The sequence below is a fragment of the Grampus griseus genome, assembly GCF_964374135.1.
Source record: "Grampus griseus genome assembly, chromosome: 8".
In the NCBI taxonomy this organism is placed as follows: Eukaryota; Metazoa; Chordata; class Mammalia; order Artiodactyla; family Delphinidae; genus Grampus; species Grampus griseus.
Window position 1 is genome coordinate 101,511,858 of NC_139002.1, and position 20,580 is coordinate 101,532,437.

The 20,580-nt window shown below is 52.2% G+C and overlaps 2 protein-coding genes across 7 annotated transcripts; both read left to right on the plus strand.

Moving 5' to 3' along the window:
* The first annotated feature begins 1,438 nt into the window (after positions 1–1,438).
* On the plus strand, positions 1,439–4,533 carry POLR2G (RNA polymerase II subunit G). 2 transcript variants are annotated; one of them, XM_082660588.1, is made up of 8 exons: positions 1,439–1,545; positions 1,679–1,788; positions 2,761–2,920; positions 3,505–3,555; positions 3,661–3,726; positions 3,831–3,902; positions 4,086–4,119; positions 4,313–4,533. In XM_082660588.1, exons 1-8 carry the CDS (start codon positions 1,534–1,536, stop codon positions 4,324–4,326), a joined length of 519 nt encoding a protein of 172 aa, XP_082516714.1. In that variant the 5' UTR covers positions 1,439–1,533; the 3' UTR covers positions 4,327–4,533. The 2 variants fall into 2 exon arrangements, with proteins under 2 accessions (XP_082516714.1, XP_082516715.1); XM_082660589.1 differs by lacking the exon at positions 3,505–3,555.
* Positions 4,534–8,816: 4,283 nt separating this feature from the next.
* TAF6L (TATA-box binding protein associated factor 6 like) lies at positions 8,817–20,549 on the plus strand (the record flags this gene model as incomplete). Of its 5 annotated transcripts, XM_082660707.1 has the most annotated exons (13): positions 8,817–8,937; positions 9,087–9,141; positions 9,676–9,735; positions 11,319–11,478; positions 11,823–11,909; positions 12,578–12,728; positions 12,884–12,934; positions 13,498–13,592; positions 15,048–15,122; positions 15,254–15,474; positions 15,826–15,958; positions 19,532–19,660; positions 19,779–20,549. In XM_082660707.1, the coding sequence occupies exons 3-13, from the start codon at positions 9,728–9,730 to the stop codon at positions 20,547–20,549; spliced, it is 1,881 nt and encodes a 626-aa protein (XP_082516833.1). In that variant the 5' UTR covers positions 8,817–8,937; positions 9,087–9,141; positions 9,676–9,727. The 5 variants fall into 5 exon arrangements, with proteins under 5 accessions (XP_082516833.1, XP_082516834.1, XP_082516836.1 ...); XM_082660708.1 differs by lacking the exon at positions 9,087–9,141 and having other exon boundaries at positions 8,835–8,937; XM_082660710.1 differs by lacking the exon at positions 8,817–8,937 and having other exon boundaries at positions 8,958–9,141; positions 9,676–9,792.
* Between the last annotated feature and the right edge of the window lie 31 nt (positions 20,550–20,580).

Genomic DNA, 20,580 nt, shown 5'->3' on the forward strand with positions numbered 1-20,580 from the left:
GTTGTGTTTACCCACTGGCTTGCAAAATTCCTGAAATATTAACAGCTGGCTTTTGTAGGGGGCTCCAGCACACCACTGTCAGCAGGTAAGGTTGCTTTTGCGGGGAGGCTGGCTTCGAAAAGAGGAAAGGAGGGAGTCGCGGCTGTTGAGGCCCTGCCCTCCGTCCCGCCATCTGCTTCCTTATGTGGTTGCAGGTGCAGGGGATCCCCAAGGAGTCTGAGCAGCTGACTGGTGACCTCAATCATTCTAGGAAATGGGCAGCGTCAATGGAAACTGGTGTGTGACAACTCTAAGAAAGCATGAAGTCTCTGTTCTTGCAGGAGGGAAGGTCAGGATTTCTTACAACATACAAAAACTTAGGCAACAGGGAGTTTGCTCAAGGTCCCAGAGACTGTCTGGGCTTTAGAAACAGCTGCTCTTGCTGAGCCTTTATTATAGGTCCGCGTCTCATGGTGTTTTTGCCTTTCTTCCCATGGCCCTTTTATCAGTCAGGGTCCCAGCAGGGCACAGATTGCACGCTCACTCTGGTTAACTGAGGCGAGTTTAATAAAGGGACTATCTACAGAACTGCGAGCAGAGCTGAAGGAACAGACAAGGCTCACCAGTTCTCTAGGTCCTTGGGTGTAAGGGGGCGGACGAAGGGGCGAGAGGGCGTTGAGAGGAGCGCAGTGACTTGAGGTTCTCGTCACACCTGCAGGGGGCGCTACCTTCTGGACTCTGACTTTGCGGGTTTCATCTCTAAACTACCAGAGCCAGGCAATGAATGCCTGAATATGCAAGAGTCTTGGAGTCAGGCATCCTGAATTTGAATCCCGACCCTGAGTGACCTCAACCTTCTGAGCCTGGGACCTTCTTGTAAATGGGAGTAATAACAAAGCCTGCCTGGTGGGGTTGCTGTATGGATTAAATGAGATAAGAACAGCTACTTACTATACTTACTATGTGAAAGCAGTCTTCAGCTATTTGCTGAATGAATAGATTCTGCTAAAGCGCTTTATTTATGCCATCTCTCATTAATTAATTAATTATTATTATTATTATTATTTTTGCTGTACGCGGGCCTCTCACTGTTGTGGCCTCTCCCGTTGCGGATCACAAGCTCCAAACGCGCAAGCTCAGCGGCCATGGCTCACGGGCCCAGCCGCTCCGCGGCACGTGGGATCCTTCCGGACCGGGGCACGAACCCGCGTCCCCTGCATCGGCCGGCGGACTCTCAACCACTGCGCCACCAGGGAAGCCCAATTAGTTCCTTTTAAAAGGATTTACTGAGCATATAGTCTACGCCGGACACTGATAATTTGTGCGAGCCTGGCATTTCGACCACGGTTGGGCTGCACAGAGGGGAGGAGCTTCACGGATTCCCCGCCCACGACAACGAGACTCAATGGGGTCCGAGGAGGAGGCGAGTCCCTCCCACTTCTCCGGGGCAGTCCCGGAAGCGGGCTTGGGGTAGTTGCTGTGTTTCCGGTGGGTGTGGAGGTTCGCTGCCGTCGCTGCTGTAGGCCCGGCTGCTGTCCAGGCTCCTCCGGGACGATGTTCTATCACGTGAGCAGGGCACGGGGTGGTGGCGAGGGCAGGGTCGAGAGGAGGAGAGAAGCGGAGGACAGGGACTAGGGGCCGCTTCTTGCCTCACGTTCCTGCCGCTCCTAGCCTGGTCTCCATCCCCGTTTCCCCGCAGATCTCCCTGGAGCACGAGATCCTGCTGCACCCACGCTACTTCGGCCCCAACCTGCTCAACACGGTGAAGCAAAAGCTCTTCACCGAGGTGGAGGGGACCTGCACCGGCAAGTGAGTGTCGCGCCCTCCGTGCCGCCTAAGCAGTGAGCACACGTCTCCCTTTGCCTGCATCCCCTCCCCAACTCCTACACATCCTGAAAGGTTCAGCTACCTACCCTGGCGAGCCCTCTCACTCTCCCAGGAGCCCCGGGCAGTTAGATGCTTCCTGCTTTGGGTTCCCACGAGTTCCTCTGCGAAGCTGGATAACGGAGCTTCCTTCCTTCAGCCAAGATTGGTCATTCATTTACTCTGCAAACATTTCTAAAGCTCCAGCTGTGTGCCAGGCTCTGTGTCAGGCCCTGGGAACAATGCAGTGAAAAAGACAGAATGAGGTCCGCCCTTGTGGAGCTCAGTGTTTTTTGATTCTGCTGCTTTTCTCTGTCCCAGGGACCTGGCGTGGCACATCTTGGGCCTCACTAAAGGTTTGTTGAATTAATGAGTGAGCAGGAAAAAGCAGATTGAGAGTTAGGGGGAGGAAGGAAGAGGACTGAGACTTGACCATCTCTGGGCTCTGCACAGAGGAGCCTCGCACGTGGTGATGTAAATGAGTGAAGATGAGCAGGGCTATAGAGTGCTTGGACCTCCAGCATCAGAGTAACTTTGGGTGTTCTTTGAACATACAGGTTCCTGAGCCTCAACTCATCCCTACAGCATCACGACTCTCTGGGGGAAGGCCTGGGAATATGCATTTTAATAAGTTTCTCCCAGGTGATTCTGAGGCATCTCCAAGATTGAGGTCTCTTGGCTCAAGGACTGCAGCCCTTTTGGACGTTTGTTGTGAAATTATGAGAGCAGCATTTGGCATTTTTAGATGCGGACCATTGTCCTGTCTCCTCTCTTGATTATTAAGCTCTGTGGGGCAGGGGTGCTATCTACTTCCCCTTTGTGCCGCCCCTTTACCCCCAGGCTCAGTGTCTCTTGTGGCAGATGGTTTTAGAGGCTTTTCCACACACAGTGCCTTTCTCCTTCTCATCCTCCTTGCAGGTATGGCTTTGTAATTGCTGTCACTACCATCGACAATATCGGTGCTGGTGTGATCCAGCCAGGCCGAGGCTTTGTCCTTTATCCAGTTAAGTACAAGGCCATTGTTTTCCGACCCTTTAAAGGGGAGGTCGTGGATGCCGTTGTCACTCAGGTCAACAAGGTAAGACCATCAGGGGAGGTAGTGGAAAGGTCCCTCCCTTAGAAGATCTGGGATGGATCCCAACTCGACTTGTTAATAACTCTGTGTCTTTGGCCACGTCACTTCTTTGTGCTTCAAGCTTCCTCACCTGTCAAATGGTATAGTGATCTTGCTCTGCCTCACTCAGGGGTATGTAAGTCATTATTGATAGTCAAAACAATAGTAGCCTCCACTGATTGAGTAGTTCCTCTGGGACAGGTAGTGTGCAAAGCCTCACAGTGACTCTGTGAGGTGAGTGCTTTTATCCTCGTGCTTTTTTCTCCAGGCTGAAGCTTGGAGAAGTTGTCTACTGGCCAAGGTCATGTGGCCAACAGGTGTTCAAATCCCAAGTTCCGACAAGTTCTAGGCCTCAGCTGTTTACCACTACACTTCCTTAACTTAAAACGAAAGCTTGAAAAAAAGAAAGAAATGAAAACAAATGCCAAACCTCAGGGTGGTTTCGAAACATGAAGAATATTATTGATATTAGGAACCAGATAAGGACAGGAAGCTTAGAAGACTTTGGGGGACAAAAGGAAAAGCAAGGTCACTCATTTCCCTTCTAGGTTGGACTCTTCACAGAAATTGGGCCCATGTCCTGCTTCATTTCTCGACATGTAAGTCTAGGCACACTGGGTGGGTCTAAGGAGGAGACAGGTATCGTGAGCATCTATTGAAGCATCCTTTTAAAGTACTCTTACCCAGTTTCACCTTCCTTTCAGTCCATCCCATCAGAGATGGAGTTTGATCCTAACTCCAACCCACCATGTTACAAGACAATGGATGAGGTAAGTGGGAAGGAAGAAGTCAGTGAGAGGGACAAGAGCATGAGCCACTCCGAGGGAGAGTCCTGGCCTGGGGTTGTCTGAATGTACTGTTCCCTCCTCCCCAGGACATTGTGATTCAGCAGGACGATGAGATCCGCTTGAAGATTGTGGGGACCCGTGTGGACAAGAATGACATTGTGAGTCTCTTGCCTGCCTTTACCAGGCAGCGCTGATGATTTCTGCCTCCCCAGAGTTCCTGGGGGGGTTGTGCTCTTCTGCTTGGAAGAAGAAGTGGGTGGGCAGAAGGCCTGAGACTGCGGGTTAGAGCATAGCTCTGTGCTTGCCCTGGCTTCATTTGCTTTTTACCTTTTCTTCTGCAGTTTGCTATCGGCTCCCTGATGGATGATTACTTGGGTGAGTGTCAGGGTCATTGCCTGGAGGAGGGGTTTGTGGGATATGGGATTTAATGCCTGAACCACAGATGACAGAAACTCTCCTGTTGTCTGCTTGGAAGACCGAGGACACGTGCCTCTCGGGATGGGAAGTCGATGTTTAGGGCTGCCCCAAGCTCTGGGTCTAACCAATGTGCTTTTCCTGTTCTCGGCAGGGCTTGTGAGCTGAGTACCGTGACCTCCTACCTTGTTTGGTCCTTATCCAGGAGGTGTGACTGTCACACTTCCCGTGTTGTCCAGAGGCCCAGTCTGGCTACTGTGGAGGAGGCAAGGAAGGTTTCTTGTCGTCAGAAGACATCTGGCTCTTCTTGTGGCTTAGCAGCCACTCCCAGATTTCTGACTGTGTGTTCTAACCATAAAAGGTTCTTGATTCTCATGGAAGTGTCATCTCCTTCTTTCTTTGGTAAGAACAAGTCTGGTTTTTTTTTCGGCCACGCTGCGCGGCATGTGCGATCTTAGTTGCCTGACCAGGGATTGAACCTGCGCCCCTTGTAGTGGATGCGCAGAGTTTTAACCACTGGACCGCCAGGGAAGACCCAGAACAACTCTTTTTTTAAAAAGGCTGGAGGACCAGATGCTTGCTAGCCCCTCTTTTCTTGGCCTGATGCCTTAACTAGCTTCACCCACCAGGGGATCTGACTAACCCTTTTGCCAAGGTCTGAAGTTGACCTCACTAAAGGGAAGGCGCTAGTGTTGGGTCTTTGGCTTCCAGCAAATGATACTATCATTAGAGCCGCTCTAAGCCCCAGTCTGTTTATTTATTTATTTATTTATGGCTGTGTTGGGTCTTCGTTGCTGCGTGCGGGCTTTCTCTAGTTGCGGAGAACGGAGGCTACTCTTCATTGCGGTGCATGGGCTTCTCATTGCGGTGGCTTCTCTTGTTGTGGAGCACGGGCTCTAGGCGCGCAGGCTTCAGTAGTTGTGGTTTGTGGGCTCTAGAGCGCAGGCTCAGTAGTTGTGGTACACGGGCTTAGTTGCTCCGCAGCATGTGGGATCCTCCCAGACCAGAGCTCAAACCCGTGTCCCCTGCACTGGCAGGCGGATTCGTAACCACTGTGCTACCAGAGAAGTCCTAAGCCCCAGTCTAGTTTCAGAGTATTTGCCCTTTCCCCAGCCTTAAAAATAACCAAGAGTATAGCTGAGGAGAGGGAAGAGGAGACAGCAGGTAGGAAGAGGTGAATAATAGGACAGTAATGATACAGATTGTGGGGTCCCAGCCCTTCTTAGGATGGGCACATAAACTACAGCCTTTATTTGCTTATCAATTATTAAACTAAACTGAACTGAAGATATGAAAGGGCTCATAATCTCCTTAGGGTAACACAACAGAAATACACGAGATGAGATGAAGCAGACATGCTACCGTCCCTCACACTGTCTTTGCAGCACTAGTTGTCTACCTTGGAATGCCTTTTCCCAACCTGCCTGCGTGCTGCCTAGGAATCTATCAAATCTCAGTCAATTTTTTTTTTTTTTTTTTAAAGCTTTCCGTGACTTCCTTGGGAAACAGAGCTGTGTCGTAGAAAGCACAGTATTTGGGTTGATACAGAGCTGGGTTGCAGTCCTAGCTGGGTGACCTTATGTTTCCTCATTGTAAAATGATCATATAACCCTCTTTGGATGGCTGCTGCTAGTATCAGAGATTGTATGTGCAAGTGGCTGGCACAGAGCCTGGCCCATGATAGGTACTCAACGGTTAATTACAATTATTGTTATATGGTGCATATAAAGCCGTGATTATCACCTGGAGTGATCTTGGCCCCCAGGGGACATTTGGCAATGACATTTTTTGTTGTCACAACTGGGTGGGGATGCGACTGCCTTCTAGTGAGTAGAGGCCAGGCAGGCTGCTAATATCCTACGATGTATAGGACAGCCACCCCACAACAAAGAATTATCTGGCCCCAAATGTCAACCGTGCCAAGGTCCAGACCTGTTATGAAACATCCGGAATACTGCCTTTAACCTGGTAAGGAAAAGGCATTTGAATGTGTTTCCCTTCCCCTCGCCTCACCACTCCTGGACAGAGGTAGGCTCTTCCATTCATACCTCTCTAGTATGTCATAAAACACATTATTTCCTTATTGTCTCCCTTTCCATTTTTTTATTACATAAAATTTCAGTTATTTTATTGAGATAATTATAGATTCATATGCATCCCTTTGATTTTTGTATCTCCAGTTCTCAGCACTCTGCCAGTTTTCCCAAGTGTGTTGAACCCAGGAAAGTTTCTGTGCTGGATTTGCAATGAATTTTGCCACGGAAACAATGTTCAAGTTGTGAAACCACTTCCCAACACTGAGTTGATTACAGAGTTGATTTCATAGGTTGCAGGGATTTTGCCTAGTTAGGCCCTAAACATGTGTCTCACTGAGAGTAAAGTTCTTCCCAAGTTCTCAAATGGAATCATGCATCTGTAAATTGTGTTGGGGATGCCCCAGTAGTAAAACCAGGCCAGAAGGAAGAGACTGATGGACAGAGAAGCAGCTCATGGAACTGCTGGTGAGGATGTGGGGTGTGGCACTGAGAAGGCTGACACTGGATAGGGAAGCGAGTAAGTGGGGATGGCCTGGAGATAGTCCTGGACTCTTCTGATCTTTTAAGGTTTGGTACTAGGGGAGTCTGGAAGTTACAGCCTCTTTTTTTTTGGCCATGCAGCTTTGGGATCTTAGTTCCCTGACCAGGGATTTAACCCAGACCCTCCGCAGTGAAAGCACAGAGTCTTAACCACTGGACCACCAGGGAATTCCCAGGAAGTTACAGCCTCTTAAAGAGGTCACAGGCTTAATAGTGACAGGAGTATGTGCCTGGTAACATGTTAAATCCTTTACACACATTATTGAATTTTCACAACAGTTCCATGTAACATTCTGTCACCCCACTTGACAGATGATAAAACAGGTCAGAGGGATGAACTAAACATGCCTAAGGTCACACAACTAGTGGAGCTGTTATTTAAAACAATTTTTTTAATCGTCTAACTCTAAAACCATCATAGCTTTTCTTGCCAGGCATTGGTGGCTGGGGAGTTTGTGTGGGAGCCACCTTTCTCCCATCTGTGGCCATGTGAGTCTCATTACTGCTTTGACTCAAGCTGGAGGCAGATCAGCCCCAGACAGCTTGCATGCAGCTTTACTGCATCCTACAGGCCTGCAGGCCATCCTCTCTTCATTGTCTCACGCTGCCAAGGTTGCCAATGGCTGTCCCTACCAATAACACCTTTGCAAGGAGGTCTGCCAGCAGCCAGGAGATCTGAGCTGATCTCAGACTCAGAACCTTAGAGGAGCCCCCCCATCCTTCATGCATAGGTGGGCAGACACTCCAGTGACCAAGCACAGTCCTGAAACTACTCCAAGTATCATTCTGAATATGACTGGAAGAGACTCAGCACGGTCACAGTCCCCTTAGGTGGTGTTGCTGTGGCAACCCCAGTCCCATCCATCTGGCTTTCTCAGCTCTGGTCTCAGAGGATCTTCTTTTCTAGAGGCAGCAGCATCTAACCCTGAGAGGGAGGAAGGGCAAGGATGTATACATTCATGCTCCCCTACAGAAAGCTCCTTTCTATAATAGCCCATTGCAAATGGTCCCATCTTGGTTTTTTTTTTTTTTTTTTTTTTGCGGTACGCGGGCCTCTCACTGTTGTGGCCTCTCCCGTTGCGGAGCGCAGGCTCCGGACGCGCAGGCTCAGCGGATGGCTCACAGGCCCAGCCGCTCCACGGCATGTGGGATCTTCCCGGACCGGGGCACGAACCCGCGTCCCCTGCATCGGCAGGCGGACTCCCAACCACTGCGCCACCAGGGAAGCCCTAAATGGTCCCATCTTGGATGAACATAAAGGAATTAAATCACTGTCTGCCCCGTGATGTGTGGGTGAAAATTCAACTACCAACTGTCAATCTACATTTTATCTCATTTAATCTACAGTAACCCTGTGAGGTGGGTATTATCACTCCATTTTGTAGATGGGGGAAGTGCGCTTAAGTAGTTTGCTCAAAAGCACTATCAGAGTTTGAACCCGTGTCGGTCGGACTCACTAAGCCCACTGCTTCTCAATTGAGAACTGTCCAAGTTCGGGAAAGCGTGTACGTGTAAAACGGTCAAGGAAGTGTGCGAGGTAGGTGAGGGCTTATATTTGGCTTATTGGACAGAAATGGGGAGGATACGAGGTAGGGTGCCCGAATGGGTAGAGCCCTGGTGTCTAGAGCTTGCACGGGGTGTGTTTGGCCCAGTCAGAAGACCCTTTTGCCGGCAGAGAATACCTACTGAGAGCCCAACCTTCGGGAAGGGGAAGTGGCAGGTGATGTGGGAGAGGTAAGCTGATCCCCACCAAGCGGGCAGCAAAACTAACGCAGACGCCGAAGTCTAAAGCATCAATGCATTCGTGTAAATGCAAGTGCTCGGAAACTCAGGAGTAGACAAGGGAATGCGGACGCTTTCCTCGAGAACATGGTTATTAAAACGTACACCGAACCAAACCCACCCCGCAAAGCTCCCAAGAGCTGTTGCTTTAAGAAGCGCGAGTCTTCAGCATCACGTGACCTCTGGCGCCCTGAGCCTTTTACAGCCCCATCACAGTGGCCAATCGGGTAGCGGGAAGTCTTTTGGTGGGCGGGAACTCCTCAAGGTGCTCGTCGATTGGCTGTGTTTGTAGAGGGCGGAGCCTGAGCGCCGAGAGAGGGAATTAGTGCGAGCTGAGTGGGCGCCAGGGCCGCCGCCACCACCGTCACTGTCACAGCTACCGCCGTCCCGGTAACCGCTTTCGCCGTGCCGGAGCCCTCAGGTGAGCAGGCCCTCGAAGGCCCGTCCTGCTGTGGACCGCGCGCTCGCCGGCCTGGGAGCCAGCTCCGCTGGGGGCCCGCCCCCTTCGCTGACCACGTGACCCAAGTTCTGTAACCTCTGACCTCCTCTTCCGTACCCCACCACCTCTAGATCTGGCGTGAAGCGAGGCTGGGTGGGAGGATTCGCATCACGGAGACCGGTAGAGGTCAGTTCTCGCGCCTTGTTAACAGTATGGCTAGTGGCTGAGGATGTGGAGGAGAGGAGGTTGAAGAGCGGGAGACCTTGGTCGGAGCCCGGACTTTGTGGATTGTAATGTGGGCTCGTAACAGGGAAAACCCCTCGGCGCCTTCCGTGTGGGCAGGACTTCGTGCTCCCATTTTACAGGTGGAGAAAGAAGCTTAACAATTATCCATTGGCGGGTTTCCAACGCCTAGTTTCCTGGCTGGGAATCCAGGCCTTGTTCCCCACACAGCCCGTCGCTCCTCATGATTAGAACGATAGTTGAGTTCTTGCTCCCTACCCAGGTAGTGCTCGCCGGATGATTTTGGGAAAGTCATTTAACATTTAACCTCTTTGAGCTTTGATTTCCTTGGTTGTGAAATAGGCATAATACTTACAGAATCCCTATCGCATTGTTAATGTGGACAGAATGAGGCGGAAGCCATGGAAAGCACTTAGCTCGGTGCCTCGGGCATAGCATGTGTTTAGAAAAATCGCTTTTCTTTATTCGTTTTTTCAGCAAGTGTTTATTGAGGGCGTGTTATGTGCAGACGCAGTGCCTGACGCGGGGGATGCAAAGGTGAGCAAAAAGGCATGATGATCCTTGCTGGCATGGAGCTTACAATGTAGTGGGGAGGTAGGTGTTAATCGGAAAGTTACACGAGTGTATAATTACAAACTGTCAACTGCTTTGGGAGGTAAAGTACAGGCCCATGGTGGGGGTCTGAGAAGAGTTCCCTGAGCAAGTGACATTTCAGACTGACATCTGAAGGAGCGACTAGGAGCTCAGTGGACAAAGGGATTGGGGGTGGAGGAGGAGAGCGTTTCAAGTCCAGGAAACAGTGTATGAGTGTCCTGAAATAAGGTGTTTTTGAGGAAATGGAAAGAGGCCACGGGTATGCAGAACACGAGAGAGTGGAAAGAGGTGTTTCCAGATGTAGTCACACATGCAGGGCCTTGGAGCCATGGCACAGGTTAGTGTTTTATTCCAAAGGCAATGAGGAGCCATTGGGAGAAATGCTGCAGGGAGACCAGGTAGGGCGCCCACTGGATTTAGGGACCTGGAGGTCACTGGTGACCCACTGAGCCTTGTCAGAGAGGAGTGGTGGGGCAGTGCCTGGGTGGGTCACCGTGAAGCTGGGTGGGCGTCGCTGCCCATGGTGCTGATGCCTCACTTTGGTCCGTGAGGGCCAACCTTCTAATTGTGGGCTGTGCTGTTTTCGTGCCTTCTTATTCTGCCATATCCTGTGAACGGAAGAGCAGGTTTCTGCTTTTAGGGTTCATAGCCAAACTGGGGAAGACCAGACACATGGGCAGAAAGCCCAGCTACTAAAAACCTGACAGCCCCAGGTGGCACATGGGGCAGCAAGACCTCAAAGGACAGGCTGCTTCTGCCTTAGGAAAGAAAGAGGAGGGTGTGGGGGCTTGGAGTAAGGTGGGGGACAGACCAGCCCAAGCCCTGGCAGTGGAGTGCAAGGCAGGTTGGAAGACACGAGGCGGCCTTACTGGGGGGACGGGTCAGCTTGATCAGCTGTGGGGATTTGGGACGAAACACGGTATGCTGAGCCAGGGAGCTGGGACTTTCCTTTTAGGAGTGGTGGAGAAGTATTGAAGACTTTTGAGCAAGGGACTATGGGGGTAAAAGTAGTCTTTTCATCAGTGTTTAGTCCGTAGCGATTGTAGCAAGGATCAGAAGGAAGAAGGCATGAAGTTTTTGTTTATTATTAGTGATCGTAACATTTTCCATTTGTGTAGCGTTCTAGACCCTGAGTTTCTCCTACCTCATTTCCTTTCATCCTCACCTCAGCCCTGTGAGTTACGGAGGGCAGGGATTATTGCCACTATCTTCCCGGGGCTCAGACTGATGAGGGTCTCAGCGGGTTCACACCGGAGGTGGTAGAGCAGGGCTGGGACCCAGTTCTGTGCAACCCAAGGCCAGGCAGTTTCTCAGGTGGCCCTGTTGTCTGCCCTCTGGTCCAGCTCAAGTCCGTTTCTTGCTCTGAGCCTCAGGTTTCCTCACTTGGACACTCAGAGCCATCGTGACTCCTTGTTCAGGGATTCTGGAGCAAAGAGCAGCAAGACTGGTTTCGAGGGCCTTGAGTCCTGCTCACAGGCTCTGAGGGAGCCTGGGCTGGCCTTTCACACCTCCCTCCCCACTCCCAGTTCCATCGGGGCCATGTCGGAACGAGAAGAGCGGCGGTTCGTGGAGATCCCTCGGGAGTCCGTCCGGCTCATGGCAGAGAGCACAGGCCTGGAGCTGAGTGATGAGGTGACGGCCCTGCTCGCAGAGGACGTGTGCTACCGTCTCAGAGAGGCCACCCAGGTACACTTCCCCCTCTCCTTGTCCCTCCCTTTGACTACCCCCTCCCCCAGGGGTTTATTCAGCAAGTATATGTCAGGCACCTACTCCCTGCTCAGAGGGAGTGCAGTGGAGGCGGTCCCCGCCCTCTCCAGAGCCCGCTTCCAGCCCGCTGGGCTTCCAGCGAACAAAGCGCTTGCTGGGCGTCTTCTCGTGTGCTGCTCACCACACGCCTGCTGGGTGGGCCAGGCAGGTTCACAGTCACATCCTGCACATGAGAAACTGAGTCACAGGGAGGGGATGTGACGTTGGGAGTTGTTTGCCCCCTGTTTCCTGTCCCTTGACTGACCCTGTTCCTCCGCTCCCAGAATAGCTCTCAATTCATGAAACATACCAAACGGCGGAAGCTGACTGTCGAGGATTTCAACAGGGCCCTCAGATGGAGCAGTGTGGAGGTGAGTGGGGTGCCGGCTGCAGAAGGCTCGGTTGGCACGAGCCCTCCTGCACGCCCAGCTCGGGGCTGGCAGTGCAGCGAGATGTGAAGACCCAGTGCACACACGAGGGAAGGTCACAGCCACCACAGCACATGTGCTGGGCCCAGCCCCCAAGGGCCAGGAGTTCAGAGAGGGAGAGGCGGCCACGGAGACCAGGAGGTTAGGGAAGGTTTCTTGGAAGAGATGGAACTTGAGCTGAACCTGAAAGGGAGGCTGGGATTAGACTAAGTCACAAGGAAAAGAGGGCATTCTGGGTGAGGGAGGAGGCTGAGCCCAAGTGTAGGGGTTGGAATGTCCTGCACAGTTGTTCCAGGGCAGTGGGTCTAGGGAAGAAGAGGGGAGGGTTAGAAGAGAGGAGGGTTTTCAAAGTTGGGCAAGTGTGAGGTGGAGGACAAGCGGCCTGTGGGTGGGGTTCTGAGTCCCTGTGGATCCGTGAGGAGGGCCCACATGCTACTCCTTGACTCAGCGAATACTGGATGCTCCAGCCAAGTTCCCAGTGAAGGGCCTGGATCCCCGGGCATCCCCCCTCTTCTCAGGACTCTGGACTTCCCGCAAACATAGGCTTCGTGCCCTGATTGGTAGAGCACCTCTTCCCTCCCTGGATTCAGCCCAGTCATCTCTTCACTCAGGCTGTGTGTGGTTATGGGTCCCAGGAGGCGCTGCCCCTGCGCCCTGCCAGGGAGGGTGAGCTCTACTTCCCCGAGGACCGAGAGGTGAACCTGGTGGAGCTGGCCCTGGCCACCAACATCCCCAAAGGCTGCGCCGAGACAGCTGTGAGAGGTGACCGCCGGGGTCATGCATGGGGTGGGGACAGGAGTTGGGTTGTCGGAGGAGTGGTGATGGGCTGGCTGGTGGATGGGGCGGAACTCAGAAGGGTGGGTGGTATTACAAGGGGCCGAACCCCAGGCTGACCCAACTCTCTGCTCTGGTTCTAGTTCATGTCTCCTACCTAGATGGCAAAGGGAACCTGGCCCCTCAAGGATCGGGTAAGGGGCAGTGTGGGGAATGGGCCCTCTGCCTGGACGTTCCTCCGTTAGGAGCTGAGGGTGGTGCCTCTACACCTCTGAGTCTTCACCTGACAAGAATTTTCCGTGCCTAAGGGGTGCCTGCCCTGAGTGGGCACTGCTCCCTGCCCAGAGGCCTCAGAGTCGGAGATAGTGTCCCAGACTTAAGACCGATCATGATGCCATGTTGGGTGCTAGTACAGAAGTCTGGGCCGCTTGCTGGGGTCCTTGAGGTGTCACACTTCCAGGGTCTGCTGAATGGAGCTTCACAGCCTGAGGCTTATGACCTTGGGACTTGGGGACTAAGCAGGAGTCCGCCCAGCAGAGGACAGGTGGGAGGCAGCGTACAGAGCTGGGTGTGGAGAGCTTGCAAGGTCAGGGCTGCGCAGGCTGCTCAGAGGGGCTGGCAACGCTGTGCTCTGGGCGTCCTGTCGGAATGGGCTCCTTGTGGGATTGTGGGAATGGCGGTGGTTGTTGGGGGGAGGCGGGGAGGCTGGGAGAGGGCAGGGCTCCACCCTGACCACCTTCTGCCCACCCTCTGGCAGTGCCCAGTGCTGTGTCTTCACTGACTGATGACCTTCTCAAGTACTACCAGCAAGTGACTCGGGCTGTGCTGGGGGATGATCCACAGCTGATGAAGGTGAGCCGTGGGCCTGAACTGGGGCACAAAGTCCAACTTTCAAATCCTCATGGAATTCCTTCAGATGCCTCCTTCTGTCCTCTGAACACTGAGTGACTGATGTGGACAGAAGCTGCTCTTGGCGTGGTGCTCTGTGGCTGGCCCTCCGCCAGCGCTGACTCCTCTTCCCACTCTAGTAGGAACCCTTGTTCCTTAGGGAATGGGCAGCTCAGCAGGGCCCTGTGGGGGGCTCAGGTGGTCAGCTCCCCACACCTTAATCCAGAGCCCACCCTTTGGGGCATCTGTTGACCTGGAGCCACATGGGGCATCCACATGGTAGCTTTCATGTGCCTGGACTCGAGAGGGAAAGGAGAAGAGGAAGTAGAGGGAGCCAGGTTAAGGTGCCTGGCCAGACCTCCTGCCAGCCCTGCTGCTTTAGCCTCTTGGGCTCCACAGGGCCCGCTGGACAGCGCCTGTGCCAGGCCTCTTCTGTCCAGAGTCAGACGAGGACCAGTTTGGTGGTCTGCTTGGCCATGTGGCCTCTCTCTGTTTGAGGGTTTTACATCTTCCATGTCTGGCTGCTGCTGTTGTTTCCCTTGCAAAGTTAGGACTGTTGTTACTATACTTCCTGCCTTAGAAACTTGGCTGCTGGTCCCCAGGCAACAGTGCAGTGGCTGGATGTGGGGCCTGGGAGCTGAGCTCCTTCCTCACTAGCTGCTGTCCGCTTTCACAGAACCTGAACTTAGGGTCTTTATCCAGAGGAGTTGGAAGGGCACAGGTGGTGGAGGTTCAGGGCTAAGATGGTTTTACTCATTTACCTACTCTCTTTTTTCTGCTTATCAAAGTAATACCAGGGGACTTCCCTGGTGGTCCAGTGGTTGAGAATCCGCCTTCCAATGCAGGGGACATGGGTTCGATACCTGGTCGGGGAACTAAGGTCCCACATGCTGCGGGGCAACTAAGCCTATGTGCTGCAACTACTGAGCTCGCACGCCACAGCTAGGGAGGAGCTGTTATGCCACAACTAAGACCCAATGCAGCCAAAAAAAAAAAAGTAATACCAGCATATGTTTATAATAGAAGTACTGTAATATAAAATCACACAAAGTAGAAAGTGCAATTCTGTAGAATCTCCCACTCACCCTTTTTGTTTGTATGTGTAAACTGTACATAGTTTACTGTCAACCAGTGGTAACTAAACGTCTGGGTTTAGAATAATTGCTTTACTCAGTTAAAAATATGTTGGACATTTAGGTTGTATTCAGTTTTTTATTATTACATTACAGACAGTGCTATCTGTATGTGGGTATGTGTGAGTGGGTTTCTTTTGTAGCGGGTTAAATTTGTAGAATTGCTGAGTCACAGAGTTTGAACGTTTAAAATTTTACTGCATAGGTGCTAAATTGTTCTTTAAAAAAAAATGTCAGTTTATACTTGGGGCTGGTGGACTGTGCAGCGTGGCCCCTTCCATTTCAGGTTGCCCTCCAGGACTTGCAGACCAACTCGAAGATTGCAGCGCTCCTGCCGTACTTTGTTTATGTGGTCAGTGGGGTGAGTGGGGTTTATGTGGTTTTGTGGGGAGGAGATGATGCAGCAGCCTCTAGGGCTCACGGCAGGTGCCACCAGAAGAGCAGGCTCTGGTGCGCCCTTGTGTCCCCTAAGCACCCCTCTCCTCCCAACAGGTGAAATCTGTAAGCCACGACCTGGAGCAGCTACACCGGCTCTTGCAAGTGGCACGGAGCCTAGTTCGGAACCCACACCTCTGCCTGGGGCCCTATGTCCGCTCCCTGGTAGGCAGTGTCCTCTACTGTGTCCTGGAGCCCCTGGCTGCCTCCATCAACCCGCTGAATGACCACTGGACCCTGCGGGATGGAGCTGCCCTCCTGCTCAGTCACATCTTCTGGTAGCTGCTGGGCCAGTGCTGATCAAAGGGCAGGACTGCTGCAGAGCTGAGTGGGTTGGAGTAGGAGATGGGGTGAAACTTCTGGCTTTAAGGCTCTATGTTGAGAGGTCGGGAGCCTCTTCCCTTCGATCTTCCAAGCTGGTGTGCCATGAACCCGGGGATTCTACAAATGGGTGACGAACGTGCCAGGGGTTTGGTCCATCAGCCCTGAGGTCCTGGGCCTCTCGGCCCAGACACCTCTTTCACTCACCCAAGCGTGCCATACAGGTGCTGTTTTCTCTGTGTGCTGGGACCTGAGTACAGCTGGGCAGTGCTGTGCCTCATTCCGCTGACTGAATGTTGCTCCCGCAGGACTCATGGGGACCTTGTAAGTGGCCTCTATCAGCAGATCCTGCTCTCCCTGCAGAAGGTCTTGGCAGATCCTGTGAGGCCTCTCTGCTCTCACTACGGGGCTGTGGTGGGGCTGCACGCCCTTGGCTGGAAGGTGAGGACCCTGGCTTTTCTCGCACAGGTTTAAAAAAGACAGTTTTTTAAACCTGTAAGAGCTCCCATTTGTAGTTAGAAAGTCTTTCTTGTCCAAGAACCTGTCATCTCTCTCCATTTTTTTAGGTCTTTCACTGTCTTTCAGGATCCTTTCATAATTTTCCCTGAAGAGAACCTACAAATACTTTATTCAGTTTATTCCTAGATTCTTGCTTTTTTTTTTTTTTTCTTTTTTTTTTTGCGGTATGTGAGCCTCTCACTGCTGCGGCCTCTCCCATTGCGGAGCACAGGCTCCGGACGCGCAGGCTCAGCGGCCGTGGCTCACGGGCCCAGCCGCTCCGCGGCATGTGGGATCCTCCCAGACCGGGGCACGAACCCGCGTCCCCTCTATCGGCAGGCGGACTCTCAACCGCTGCGCCACCAGGGAAGCCCTCCTGCTGTTTTTGATACTGTTGTAATGGTGTCTTCTTTTCATGGTATTAATTTCTTACTGGTGTATAGAAACACAGTTGACGTGTATTGATTCAGCTACTTTATTAAACTATCATTTTTAACTGTGGATTATTCTGGGTTTTTAAGGTAGATCATATCGTGCAAATAATGACAGCTTTGTCTTTTTTAAACCTTATGCCTTTTTATTTATTTATTTATTTATTTATTTATTTATTTTTGTGGTACACGGGCCTCTCACTGTTGCGGCCTCTCCCGTTGCGGAGCACAGGCTCCAGACGCGCGGGCTCAGCGGCCATGGCTCACGGGCCCAGCCGCTCCACGGCATGTGGGATCTTCCCGGACCGGGGCATGAACCCGTGTCCCCTCCATCGGCAGGTGGACTCTCAACCACTGCGCCACCAGGGAAGCCTGCCTTTATTTTTTTGAATTCTCTCTTTTTTTTGCAGGGGTGGGGGGGGCACACCACACGGCTTGTGGGATCTTAGTTTCCTGACCAGGGATCGAACCTGGGCCCTTGGCAGTGAAAGTGCGGAGTCCTAACCACTGGGCCACCAGGGAATTCCCAAACCTAATGCCTTTAATTTCTTTTTATTATTTTATTGTTACGATCACTAATATCATTTTACATATGATGATAATGGGCATCCTTGTCTCATTTCCGATTTTAAAAACGGGTTAACAGTAACCTTTCCTATTTAGGCTGATGTTTACTTCGTGTGTTTATAGATAGATACCTTCCTCAGGTTAAGGAAATTTTATTCTTAGTTTTATTATTACTTTATGTTAACTTTTATCAAACGCTCTTTCTGTATCTTTTGAATTGATCCTAAGGTTTTCCTGCTTTTATCTGTTAATGTGATTAATTGTATACATAGTGGTTTTTTGTTTTTTTTTTTTTTTTGTCTGTATCACACAGCTTGTGGGATCTTAGTTCCCCAACCAGGGAATGAACCCCGGCCCCAGCAGTGAAAGCGCTGAGTCCTAACCACTGGATTGCCAGGGAATTCCCTGTACAGATTTTCTAATAGTAAATCATCTTTACATTTCTAGGATAAACTCAATTTAGTCATGCTATAGTCTTTAAAAAAATGCAAAACTTTTATTGGAATATAATACATTTTTTATATACTGTTGGCTTTACTAAAATTTTATTATTTAAAAATTATTATTTACTTTGTTTGCATTGGGTCTTTGTTGCTGTGCATGGGCTTTCTCTAGTTGCGGCGAGCAGGGGCTACTCTTCGTTTTGGTGCGCGGTCTTCTCATTGCGGTGGCTTCTCTTGTTGTGGAGCACGGGCTCTAGGTGCATGGGCTTCAGTAGTTGTGGCACATGGGCTCAGTAGTTGTGGCTCATGGGCTCTGGAGCGCAGGCTCAGTAGTTGTGGCGCATGGGCTTGGTTGCTCCGCGGCATGTGGGATCTTCCTGGACCAGGGCTCGAACCCATGTCCCCTGCATTGGCAGGCGGGTTCTTAACCAGAGAAGCCCTTTACTAAAATTTAAAATGATTTATCTCTATGAGTGAAATCAATCATTAAGTTTCCTCAGGCACTGTCCTTACATGGTTTTAGTATCAGGGTTATACTGGCTTTATGGGATGAGGTAGGGAAGGAGTATTTATTTTTTATACTTTATATTTTAAAATTAAATTTTATTTTATTTTATTGAGACACTCTTTTCCTTGAGTGTCTGTCGACTGTAAATTCTGGCATGGTGTTTTGTGGTTATATTTTTAACTACTATGGTTACAGAATTATTTGAGCTTTCATATATTTTTTTTAAAGATCTCTGTTTATTTCATTTATTTTTGGCTGCGTCGGGTCTTAGTTGTGGCAGGCGGGATCTTTCGTTGCGGCGTGCGGGCTTCTCTCTACTTGTGGCACGCGGGTTCCAGAGCGCGTGGGCTCTGTAGTTTGCGGCACGTGGGCTCTAGTTGAGGCGCGCGAGCTCAGTAGTTGTGGCACAGAGGCTTAGTTGCCCCGCAGCATGTGGGATCTTAGTTCCCTGACCAGGGATCAAACCCGCATCCCCTGCATTGTAAGGCGGATTCTGTACCACTGGACCACAAGGGCAGTCCCAAGCTTTCATCTTTTTTTTTTTTTTTTTTTTTGCGGTACGCGGGCCTCTCACTGTTGTGGCCTCTCCCGTTGCGGAGCAACAGGCTCCGGACGCGCAGGCTCAGTGGCCACGGCTCACGCACGCAGCCGATCCGCAGCACGTGGGATCTTCCCGGACCGGGGCACAAACCCGTGTCCCCTGCATCGGCAGGCGGACTCTCAACCACTGCGCCACCAGGGAAGCCCGCTTTCATCTTTGTTGAATCAGCATTAAGTTTTATTTTTCTAGGAACTTGTTAATTTTATCAACATTTTCAAATTCTCAGTCTGTGGCTAACCAAAGAACTTATCCATATAAGCCTGTCACAAACGTCACCTGCTCTGTGAAGTCTTAATTGCTTTCCCCTAAATTAAACATAGGATTTAAAATTATATAATCAGAGTCCAGGTCTCTGATCAGTTTGTTTGTTTTTTGCGGTACGCGGGCCTCTCACTGCTGTGGCCTCTCCCGTTGCGGAGCACAGGCTCCGGACGCGCAGGCTCGGCGGCCATGGCTCACGGGCCCAGCCGCTCCGCAGCATGTGGGATCTTCCCGGACTGGGGCACGAACCCGCGTCCCCTGCATCGGCAGGCGGACTCTCAACCACTGCGCCACCAGGGAAGCCCAGTTGTTTGTTTTTGCACAGGTGGTTTGAACTGAGTTCCAGGTTGCATTTCGGCCAGGACATTACTGGCTGTATAGGGTAGCAGCTGGCCACTAAATTTCTCTGTTACCAGGGGGCATTACTTATACGCTCTTAGCCTTTGGCACATATGTCAGTGATAGTGGGGTCACTTTGTATTGGTTTTGTATGTCTTTGTACCCGATCTTTGTTCCCAGGGCTTAATTAATTAAGGCTTGGGCATCCAGGAGCTTCCAAACGGTGGCTGAATATGCCAAGCAGGGAATTTAGGATTGAGCCCTAAATTCAGTACCGGAGATAAAAGTAGATCTTTCAGGGGAAATGGTACTTGGGAGGCGATAAGCAAAAAAGAGGCACTCACTGCATTCTTCTCTCCCTTCCAGGCAGTAGAGCGAGTCCTGTACCCACACCTGTCCTCTTACTGGACAAATTTGCAGGCTGTGCTAGATGATTATTCAGTATCGAATGCCCAGGTTAAAGCAGATGGGCACAAAGTCTATGGAGCCATTCTGGTGAGTGCCAGCCCCTTCCAGCCTCTCCTCCCTGCATGAGCACAGCAGCTCAGCGGGCCTACTTTGGAACACTTGATAGGCCCAGGTTCCTCCTATCCTAGTCCCCCTGCTCTTGCAGGTGGCCGTAGAACGACTGCTGAAGATGAAGGCCCAGGCAGCAGAGCCCAACAAGGGTGGGCCAGGCAGCAGGGGCTGCCGGCGCTCAGACGACCTGCCTTGGGACAGTCTTCTCCTGCAGGAGTCTCCCTCCGGGGGCAGCGCAGAGCCAGGCTTTGGGTCTGGTCTCCCGCTGCCGCCAGGAGGCGCGGGGCCGGAGGCTCCTTCCCCTTCGGTGACCTTGGCGGACATCTATCGGGAGCTCTACGCCTTCTTCGGTGACAGCTTGGCCACCCGCTTTGGCACGGGTCAGCCCGCGCCCACGGCCCCGCGGCCGCCTGGGGACAAGAAGGAGCCGGCGGCCGCCCCGGACTCGGTGCGGAAGATGCCGCAGCTGACCGCCAACGCCATGGTCAGCCCGCAGGGCGACGAGAGCCCCCGGGGCGGAGGCCCCCCGTCGGCCTCTGCCCCCACCGCCTCTGAGAGCAGGCCGCTGCCGCGCGTGCACCGGGCGCGGGGGGCGCCCCGGCAGCAGGGCCCGGGCGCCGGCACCCGCGACGTCTTCCAGAAGAGCCGTTTCGCCCCGCGCGGTGCCCCTCACTTCCGTTTCATCATCGCCGGGCGGCAAGCAGGGAGGCGATGCCGCGGGCGCCTCTTCCAGACTGCCTTCCCCGCGCCGTACGGGCCCAGCCCGGCCTCCCGTTACGTGCAGAAGCTGCCCATGATCGGCCGCACCGGCCGCCCGGCCCGCCGCTGGGCGCTCTCGGACTACTCGCTGTACCTGCCGCTTTGAGGCGGCGCTGGCCTCTGTGAATAAATCCAGC